This window comes from Entelurus aequoreus, linkage group LG25, assembly GCF_033978785.1.
Source record: "Entelurus aequoreus isolate RoL-2023_Sb linkage group LG25, RoL_Eaeq_v1.1, whole genome shotgun sequence".
NCBI lineage: Eukaryota > Metazoa > Chordata > Actinopteri > Syngnathiformes > Syngnathidae > Entelurus > Entelurus aequoreus.
The window spans coordinates 7,179,216-7,190,087 of NC_084755.1; the positions used below are offsets into that span (position 1 = coordinate 7,179,216).

Here is a 10,872-nt window from a genome sequence, read left to right on the forward strand (position 1 = left end):
TTCAGGACTACGACTTGTGCATCACCTGCTACAACACCAAAGGCCACGAGCACAAAATGGACAAGCTGGGTCTCGGCCTGGACGACGACAGCAACAACGCGGCGTCGGCAGCCACCCAGAGTCCGGGGGACTCTCGCCGCCTCAGCATCCAACGCTGCATCCAGTCGCTGGTCCACGCCTGCCAGTGTCGCAACGCCAACTGCTCGCTGCCGTCCTGCCAGAAGATGAAGCGCGTGGTCCAGCACACCAAGAGCTGCAAGCGCAAGACCAACGGCGGCTGTCCCATTTGCAAGCAGCTCATCGCCCTCTGCTGCTACCACGCCAAGCACTGTCAGGAGAACAAGTGTCCCGTCCCCTTCTGCCTCAACATAAAGCAGAAGCTGCGGCAGCAACAGCTGCAGCACCGACTCCAGCAGGCCCAGATGTTGAGGAGGAGGATGGCCAGCATGCAGAGGGTAGGACAGCCTGCTGGGGGACCTGTTATGGGGCTTCCATCACCCGGTACCAATGGCATCACTGCACCCAGTACTCCGACATCTGTGGGTACTCAGCCCCCGACTCCTCAGACGCCAACTCAGACCATGCCCCCGGTCCCTCAGCAAGGGTTGGGCCCTGGACCTGGAGCCCAACAACCACCTCAGCAGGGCGGCATGCCACCTCAGCAGCAGCTTCACCACCAATTTCATCAGATGCCGGGTGGAGGAGGGGGCGGGCCGGGGGTCATGATGGGCTCCCCGCAACATCCGCACCAGATGCTCCCGCAGGTCCAACAGCAGCCGAGTGGCGCCGGAAGCAACCATCAGCAGCTCCACCAGCACCCCAACAGTGTTCCTGCGTATGCTAGCAGACCCCCAGGCTCCTCCCCCATCCACCATTCCCAAGGAAAGCCGGTTCTCGGGTCCGCCACACCTCCTCGGCAACAACCCGGTTGCCCTGTCATGGTGGGAAATGTCGGGGGGCAACCCCCCAACCAGCCCCAGCTCCAGGGCCAGCCTGCTCTTCCACAGCAGCAGCAACAGCAGGCGCTGCCCTCTGGGCCCCCACCTGCCGCAGTGGAGATCGCCATGAAGATCCAGAGAGTAGCTGACGCTCAGAGAAAGATGGCTCTGCAGAGACAAGCGGCTGCGGCTTTGATGCCTTCTCACGCCCACCACCAACAGGGCCAACAGCAGATAGCCATGGGACACCCGGGGACCGGGGCGGCAGGCGGACAAACACAAGCCGCTGTGCAGTCTGCTCGCGCACACATGGATCAGCAACAAGGTGCACCAGCTGGGATGATGGCTGCAGCTGGTGGGCCCATGCAGCAGCAGCAGCAGCAGCAGCAGCAGCAGCAGCAGCAGCAGCAGCAACAAGGCAACCAGATCCCATCTCAGGTGCAGCTTCAGCAGCAAAGGATGGGCGCCCCGCTTCAAAACCAGCAACAGTGGACAGGCCAAGGTATGCCACCCCAGCAGAGGCAGGCCATGATGAACCAAATGGGCCATCAAGCGTTGATGTCGGTGCAGCAGCAGCAGCAGCAGCAGCAGCAGCAACAACAACAGCATCAACATCAACAGCAACAGCAACAAGCTCAAAGCCATACCGCCATGATGAACATGGCACAGCAGCCGCAAGGTGCTGTTGGTGGGGTGCCAGGTGGAGCTGGTCCAGGAGCAGGTCCAGGAGCAGGTGCAGCTGGAAACATCACCCAGGCGGCCTTACACGATCTTCTACGCACTCTGCGCTCCCCCAGCTCTCCTCTCCAGCAGCAGCAGGTCCTCAACATCCTGCGCTCCAACCCTCAACTCATGGCCGCCTTCATCAAGCAGAGGGCCTCCAAATACAAGGGAGGCCAGGGGGGACCCGGTGGCCCGGGCGCAGTACCAGGAGGATCTCCTGGACCCACAGGGGCACCCGTCGGTAACGTCATGGCGGGCGGTGGCCCGCAGGCAAGCGGCCAGCCAGGCATGCACATGGGCAGCCAGGGGGGTGCCAACGTCAACATGGCCACCATGGCTCAGCTGCAGCAAGTCCAGCAGCAACAGATGCAGCAACAGCTGCAGCAACAACAACAGCTGCAGCAACAACAACAGCTGCAGCAACAACAACAACAACAACAGCAGCTGCAGCAGCAGCAACAACAACAACAACAGATGCAGCAGCAGCAGCAGCAAAGACCAGTTCTTGGTTTACAGCAGCAGCAAGTTGCAGCTCTGCAGCAGCAGCAGCAGCAGCAGCAGCAGCAGGCAGCAGGAGGAAGAGGTCCGCAGGGTCAAGGACCCCAGATGGCAAATCTTAACAATCCCCAATTTCGAGAGCTGCTAATGAGGAGACATCTGCAGCAGCAACAGCAAATGGGAGTTAACCACGGGCAGTTTCAGCAGCCACAGGGCCAAGGCTACATGGGACAACCTCCCCCGGTGGGACAGGGGCCCCCGGGAGGTTCTCAGCAGCCCGGGGGTCCCCCCGGCCAGCAGGGTCAAGGGTACCCAGGCTCTACACAGCAGCAGGTCACAGCTGCGCTGCAGCAGAGGCTCCAGCATCAACACCACCTCCAGATGCAGCAGCAGCAGCAGAACGCCATGGTGGGGCTGCCAGGGGGAGATTCGGGGCCCGGTGGTGGCGTGGTGGGACCCCAGCAGTCGCCCCAAGGTCCTCAGAGCGGCCAAAGTGGCCCCCCACCTTCGCAGGCCCTTCTCCAGCAGGCGCTCCACCAGAGGCTGCTCCAACAGCAGCAGCAACATCTGGCAGCAGGAGGCTCGCCGGCGCAGCACAGCAACCCCATGAGCCCCCAGCAGCCCCCGCAGATGGCCCAGTCCCCCCACCCGCACCTGCAGGGCCAGGCGCTACCCACGTCCCTGGCCAACCAGGTGCGCTCCCCGCAGCCCTCGCCCAGACCTCAGTCGCAGCCGCCACACTCCAGCCCGTCCCCGCGCATGCAGCCCCAGCCGTCCCCGCATCACATATCCCCCCAGATGCAGACGGGTTCCCCCCGCCCGGCCCACCTGAACCAGCACCACCCGGGCATGGGGGTCCCGCCTCCTCCTCTTCCGCAGCAGAACTCCATGGAGCAGTTTGGCTCCGACCAGAGCGCCATGTTGTCTCAGCTGAGCGGCATGGCGGGTCTACACGGGCAGGGGGGCGGCGGTCAGGACCCCCTCGGCATGAACCATAACCCTTTAGACATCATGTAGGAATTCTACTTCCTGTCTCGCACAAACTGCACTCATCCAGGACAGTGTTATCCTTTTTTAGAATGTTATTTAAAATGTTTCAATAAAGATGAACTTCCTGTGGGAGATGAACGAGAAAATCAAGCAGTCGTTACGAAAAGTAGAAGAAATAATTATAAGTTATTGCTGTTTAATATATTTTTGGGGGCGTGGTCTAACAGAATATGAAAGGTTATAATATTTTTGGAGGTTTCCGGGGGTTAACTTGCCTTTTTAAAACTGTTTTTAAGTGTTTTGGATTCAAGCAAATCTTTTTTTGTGTCCCAACAGGGGGTTATTATTATTATTATTATTATTATTATTAATATTCATGTGAACCCAAACATATCTTCCTTTTTATTTATTGTTTTTTGGGGCCGGGGGGTCCTGTACCTTGACCCTTCTATAGAAATATATTTTTGTTATTAAAAGTTCAGACGGGGTAGTTTTGCTTTGAACATGTTTGAGTGACGTCACGGCCCCGCCCCCAAGGGACAGCCGCCATGCTGGGAAGTCGCCAAGACGCAGACCCCCCTCCCTGGAATGTGTGCACTCCTTCCTTCAGACCCTTGACAGGAGCCCAGGAGGCTTGGGGAGGTGGGCTGCATTCCTGTGTGCCTCGGAACCTTCCACGACATGGGCTGTGAAAAGGAGCGTGACGGGGCTCTGTTGTCTTTTTTCTTCTTTTCATTGGTCATAATTCTCCTGTTTGGATCCAAAAGAAGTTGCACAGGAAGGAGGAAAGATTTCTTCTCCGTCTTTCTGCCGCTTCCCTTTGCTGCTGCCCTCGGACTCCGCCCCCCAAAGTCCGGTCTCTATCTTTCTGCCAAGAACTTTGGGAGTTTATTTAATATTTTTTACTGTACAACGGAAACACAAACTGTGGACTTAAATACTGTTTTTTATAATAAAATGAAAATGACCAATAGTCACGTGGCTGCTTGTTTGTGGACAACCGCTTTGTGTTGGTCTTTACACCAAAACATCTTCTTACTCACCCCCAATTAAATGATTCATCATTTTCATAAATCGATTTTTTTTATAAGAATACATTTTTAAAAGAGCCTTTTTTAGCCTAACCCCAACCCATGCAAACTGTTTCATTCTTCAATCCAATCGTCCCCCACACAAATACAAATCCAAACCAAATGTTCTGGGCCCAAAGAGTCTTTGAAGTGACTTAATATCATCTTGCTTCTGGGCTCCAACTGGAGAACGGCTCGTGTCGGATGGTCGGGGGGAAGTCGGAGGACATGGCTGAAACCAGCGTGGCGCAGCCGGGCAGGATGCTCCAGGCTGGCACAGGCGGGCACTAAGCACCTCGATGGAAACCCGCGCTGGTTCCGAGAGCCTTGCTATCAAAGCCATCCATTCTTGCCGCCTGTTCAAGGGTCAAGTCTCCAAAGCCTAAAGCAGAATGGAGAGTTCTGCACAGTTGTAAATTCGGAGCTACGTCTTGCCTGAAATGGCCGCCAGAGTCGTTTCTGCAGATGAACTCTGGTTTAGGTCCTATTTGGACCCCAGATACACAAAGGTCTTGACAGGCTTTACAATGTTGTTACCATAGCAGAGGTGGATCCGGTCCATTGATTGATTGATTGAGACTTTTATTAGTAGGTTGCACAGTGAAGTACATATTCCGTACAATTGACCACTAAATGGTAACACCCCAATAAGCTTTTCAACTTGTTTAAGTCGGGGTCCACTTAAATGGATTCATGATACAGATATATACTATCATATATACTATCATCATAATACAGTCATCACACAAGATAATCACATTGAATTATTTACATTATTTACAATAATTTATTTACAAAGTGTGGAGGGGGGGGGGGGGTATGGACTTCAAGTAGTGGACATAGAGAGAGAGAGAGAGAGAGAGAGAGAGAGACCAGAAGGCATAAGAAAAAGAAAAAGTATCTGCATTTGATTGTTTACATTTGATTATTAGCAATCCGGGGAGGGTGTTAGTTTAGGGTTGTAGCTGCCTGGAGGTGAACTTTTATTGCGGTTTTGAAGGAGGATAGAGATGCCCTTTCTTTTACACCTGTTGGGAGTGCATTCCACATTGATGTGGCATAGAAAGAGAATGAGTTAAGACCTTTGTTAGATGGGAATCTGGGTTTAACGTGGTTAGTGGAGCTCCCCCTGGTGTTGTGGTTATGGCGGTCATTTACGTTAAGGAAGTAGTTTGACATGTACTTCGGTATCAGGGAGGTGTAGTGGATTTTATAGACTAGGCTCAGTGCAAGTTGTTTAACTCTGTCCTCCACCTTGAGCCAGCCCACTTTAGAGAAGTGGGTAGGAGTGAGGTGGGATCTGGGGTGGAGGTCTAGAAGTAATCTGACTAGCTTGTTCTGAGATGTTTGGAGTTTAGATTTGAGGGTTTTGAAGGTGCTAGGGTACCAGGAGGTGCATGCGTAATGGAAAAAGGGTTGAACGAGAGTTCCCGCCAGAATCCTCATGGTGCTTTTGTTGACCAGAGAGGAGATTCTGTAGAGAAATCTCGTTCGTTGGTTGACCTTTCTGATTACCTTGGTTGCCATTTTATCACAGGAAAGGTTAGCCTCTAGAATGGAACCTAGGTAGGTGACCTCATCTTTCCTGGTGATAACAATGTCACCCACTTTTATGGTGAAGTCACTGACTTTCTTGAGGTTGATGTGGGACCCAAACAGGATGGATTCAGTTTTACCCAAGTGGATGGATAGCTTGTTGTCAGCGAGCCAGGTGCAAGTTCTACACAGTTCAGCACTGAGGATTTTTTCCACCTGTGACTTGTCCTTGCCGGATACCAGCAGGGCCGAGTCATCCGCAAACAAAAACAATTCACAGTCGCATGCCGATGACAAGTCGTTTATGTATATTAGGAACAGTAAAGGTCCCAATATACTGCCTTGGGGGACTCCACAGCTCACCGAGAGGGGGGGGGGGGACACGGTGCCGTTCACCTCTACCACCAGTTTCCTCCCCCCCAAGTAAGATTGCATCCAGCTCCATGAGGTTTTATCAAATCTGATTGCTCTGAGCTTATCCAACAGTATAGCGTGGTTAACGGTGTCAAAGACCTTCTGAAGGTCCAGCATGACCATGCCGCAGTATTTGCCCGCGTCCACCTCATGTTTGATGTGCTCGCTCACATAGAGAAGGCATGTGTCAGTGGAGTGGTTAGTTCTGAAGTCACATAGAGAAGGCATGTGTCAGTGGAGTGGTTAGTTCTGAAGTCACATAGAGAAGGCATGTGTCAGTGGAGTGGTTAGTTCTGAAGTCACATAGAGAAGGCATGTGTCAGTGGAGTGGTTAGTTCTGAAGGCATGTGTCAGTGGAGTGGTTAGTTCTGAAGTCACATAGAGAAGGCATGTGTCAGTGGAGTGGTTAGTTCTGAAGTCACATAGAGAAGGCATGTGTCAGTGGAGTGGTTAGTTCTGAAGTCACATAGAGAAGGCATGTGTCAGTGGAGTGGTTAGTTCTGAAGTCACATAGAGAAGGCATGTGTCAGTGGAGTGGTTAGTTCTGAAGTCACATAGAGAAGGCATGTGTCAGTGGAGTGGTTAGTTCTGAAGTCACATAGAGAAGGCATGTGTCAGTGGAGTGGTTAGTTCTGAAGTCACATAGAGAAGGCATGTGTCAGTGGAGTGGTTAGTTCTGAAGTCACATAGAGAAGGCATGTGTCAGTGGAGTGGTTAGTTCTGAAGTCACATAGAGAAGGCATGTGTCAGTGGAGTGGTTAGTTCTGAAGGCATGTGTCAGTGGAGTGGTTAGTTCTGAAGGCATGTGTCAGTGGAGTGGTTAGTTCTGAAGGCATGTGTCAGTGGAGTGGTTAGTTCTGAAGGCATGTGTCAGTGGAGTGGTTATCACCAACATACACGATCTTGGTTTTCGTCCAGCTGACTTTGAGGGTTAGAGTTTCTATGGATGGATCTTTATTGTCATTGCATAAGTAATATAGGAGCCTAAATGCTGTTTGAGTTCATTGACATATTTTATGGAAGGTTCTTTATGTTTATTCAGCCAAAATGTGACTATTTACTTGATTTGCATGCTTAGAATAATTATTACATTTGTCTAAATAATTTGATGATGTAACTGTTTAAATTGCATACATGGCGGAAGGATCTGTGTGGTAGGTTGTTTTTTTTTTGACACAGTGCATTCTGGGTAATGACAGTCAGGTGCGGGGGAATCGAGCCACACAGTTTTTTGACCTCACTCTTACTTTTTCTAACTTTTTCTTGCTGTAACAAACTCTGTTTATTTTGCCATTCATTTGTTCCCACATCGTTATTGTTTGACGTTTTTCAATAATGAAGTGACAATAGTAAACGATACAAAACGAAGAGGAGCGTCTGGACATTTGTTTGTTGTCGCCGCAGCAGGCGGGCAGGAGAAAGTAGAGGAGCGTCTGGACATTTGTTTGTTGTCGCCGCAGCAGGCGGGCAGGAGAAAGTAGAGGAGCGTCTGGACATTTGTTTGTTGTCGCCGCAGCAGGCGGGCAGGAGAAAGTAGAGGAGCGTCAAGCTAAAGGCTTCAATAGGAATCTACAAGTACAACAAACATTTGTTTTCAGCACAAACCCATTCAAGATTCATCCTGCAGGGCAGACAGTCCCATGTGATCCAGATCACAAGAGTGTCCACAGTTCCGCCCCAATCCTCCAATCATTTGTGGCAGCTTTGGGCTACTTTGAAGACTCCCGGCAACTTCCTGTTTGTGGACAAACCACAGCAACGCTTACTCCGATCAGCAGATGTCCTGTTGTCATCATTCCCAATAGGTGATATCTTCACATCCTCCACTGAAAGGTTGCCAGATGTCCTGTTGTCATCATTCCCAATAGGTGATATCTTCACATCCTCCACTGAAAGGTTGCCAGATGTCCTGTTGTCATCATTCCCAATAGGTGATATCTTCACATCCTCCACTGAAAGGTTGCCAGATGTCCTGTTGTCATCATTCCCAATAGGTGATATCTTCACATCCTCCACTGAAAGGTTGCCAGATGTCCTGTTGTCATCATTCCCAATAGGTGATATCTTCACATCCTCCACTGAAAGGTTGCCAGATGTCCTGTTGTCATCATTCCCAATAGGTGATATCTTCACATCCTCCACTGAAAGGTTGCCAGATGTCCTGTTGTCATCATTCCCAATAGGTGATATCTTCACATCCTCCACTGAAAGGTTGCCAGATGTCCTGTTGTCATCATTCTCAATAGGTGATATCTTCACATCCTCCACTGAAAGGTTGCCAGATGTCCTGTTGTCATCATTCCCAATAGGTGATATCTTCACATCCTCCACTGAATGGTTGCCAGATGTCCTGTTGTCATCATTCCCAATAGGTGATATCTTCACATCCTCCACTGAAAGGTTGCCAGATGTCCTGTTGTCATCATTCCCAATAGGTGATATCTTCACATCCTCCACTGAAAGGGTCGCCAGATGTCCTGTTGTCATCATTCCCAATAGGTGATATCTTCACATCCTCCACTGAAAGGTTGCCAGATGTCCTGTTGTCATCATTCCCAATAGGTGATATCTTCACATCCTCCACTGAAAGGTTGCCAGATGTCCTGTTGTCATCATTCCCAATAGGTGATATCTTCACATCCTCCACTGAAAGGTTGCCAGATGTCCTGTTGTCATCATTCCCAATAGGTGATATCTTCACATCCTCCACTGAAAGGTTGCCAGATGTCCTGTTGTCATCATTCCCAATAGGTGATATCTTCACATCCTCCACTGAAAGGTTGCCAGATGTCCTGTTGTCATCATTCCCAATAGGTGATATCTTCACATCCTCCACTGAAAGGTTGCCAGATGTCCTGTTGTCATCATTCCCAATAGGTGATATCTTCACATCCTCCACTGAAAGGTTGCCAGATGTCCTGTTGTCATCATTCCCAATAGGTGATATCTTCACATCCTCCACTGAAAGGTTGCCAGGCACTCCTTCTTTTCCCAAGAGTCCGTGGTGTGTCCAGCAACAACCGCTCCGTCAAGACAGGTAAGTTCCCCCAAACCCAAGATCTTGTCCATTTGGTTGAGAGACCAGTTAATTACAAACCCTGTTTCCATATGAGTTGGGAAATGGTGTTAGATGTAAATATAAACAGAATACAATGATTTGCAAATCCTTTTCAAGCCATATTCAGTTGAATATGCTACAAAGACAACATATTTCATGTTCAAACTCATAAACATATTTTGTTGTTGCAAATAATCATTACCTTTATAATTTGATGGCAGCAACACGTGACAAAGAAGTTGGGAAAGGTGGCAATAAATAGTGATAAAGTTGAGGAATGCTCATCAAACACTTATTTGGAACATCCCACAGGTGAGCAGGCTAATTGGGAACAGGTGGGTGCCATGATTGGGTATAAAAGTAGATTCCATGAAATGCTCAGTCATTCACAAACAAGGATGGGGCGAGGGTCACCACTTTGTCAACAAATGCCTGAGCAAATTGTTGAACAGTTTAAGAACAACCTTTCTCAAGCAGCTATTGCAAGGAATTGAGGGATTTCACCATCTACGCTCCGTAATATCATCAAAGGGTTCAGAGAATGTGGAGAAATCACTGCAGGTAAGCAGCTAAGCCCGTGACCTTCCATCCCTCAGGCTGTACTGCATCAACAAGTGTGTGTAAAGGATATCACCACATGGACTCAGGAACACTTCAGAAAGCCACTGTCAGTAACTACAGTTGGTCGCTACATCTGTAAGTGCAAGTTAAAACTCTCCTATGCAAGACGAAAACTGTTTATCAACAACACCCAGAAACGCCTCGCTGGGCCTGAGCTCATCTAAGATGGACTGATACAAAGTGGAAAAGTGTTCTGTGGTCTGACGAGTCCACATTTCAAATTGTTTTTGGAAACTGTGGACGTCGTGTCCTCCGGACCAAAGAGGACAAGAACCATCCGGATTGTTCTCGGCGCAAAGTGTAAAAGGCAGCATGTGTGATGGTATGGGGGTGTATTAGTGGCCAAGACATGGGTAACTTACACATCTGTGAAGGCACCATTAATGCTGAAAGGTACATACAGCTTTTGGAGCAACATATGTTGCCATCCAAGCAACGTTACCATGGACGCCCCTGCTTATTTCAGCAAGACAATGCCAAGCCACGTGTTACATCAACGTGGCTTCATAGTAAAAGAGTGCGGGTACTAGACTGGCCTGCCTGTAGTCCAGACATTGAAAATGTGTGGCACCTGCAATGTGAGAAGGGAGACCCCCGGACTGTTGAACAACTTAAGCTGTACATCAAGCAAGAATGGGAAAGAATTCCACTTCAAAAATGTGTCTCCTCACTTCCCAAACCAAAACTGAGTGTTGTTAAAAGGAAAGGCCATGTAACACAGTGGTGAACATGCCCTTTCACAACTACTTTGGCACGTGTTGCAGCCATGAAATTCTAAGTTAATTATTATTTGCAAAAAAAAATGTAGTTTATGAGTTTGAACATGAAATATGTTGTCTTTGTAGCATATTCAACTGAATATGGCTTGAAAAGGATTTGCAAATCATTGTATTCCGTTTATATTTACATCTAACACCATTTCCCAACTCATATGGAAACGGGGTTTGTAGTTGTATTGTTTAGATTTGGAGAGCAGTGCACAAAGAGGCAAGAAGAAAGTGAAGACGCAGGAGAGGGAAGAGGA

The 10,872-nt window shown here is 49.4% G+C and overlaps 1 protein-coding gene across 8 annotated transcripts in view; it reads left to right on the forward strand.

The window, feature by feature from the left end:
- Positions 1 to 4,122, forward strand: part of ep300b (E1A binding protein p300 b) — a 110,359-nt gene extending 106,237 nt beyond the window's left edge. For all 8 annotated transcript variants that reach the window (XM_062036486.1, XM_062036487.1, XM_062036488.1 and 5 more), the window contains exon 30: positions 6 to 4,122. In XM_062036486.1, coding sequence (XP_061892470.1) covers positions 6 to 3,176 — 3,171 coding nt within the window. In that variant the 3' untranslated portion in view covers positions 3,177 to 4,122. The remainder of the gene's footprint in view (positions 1 to 5) is intronic.
- The last annotated feature ends 6,750 nt before the right edge of the window (positions 4,123 to 10,872 follow it).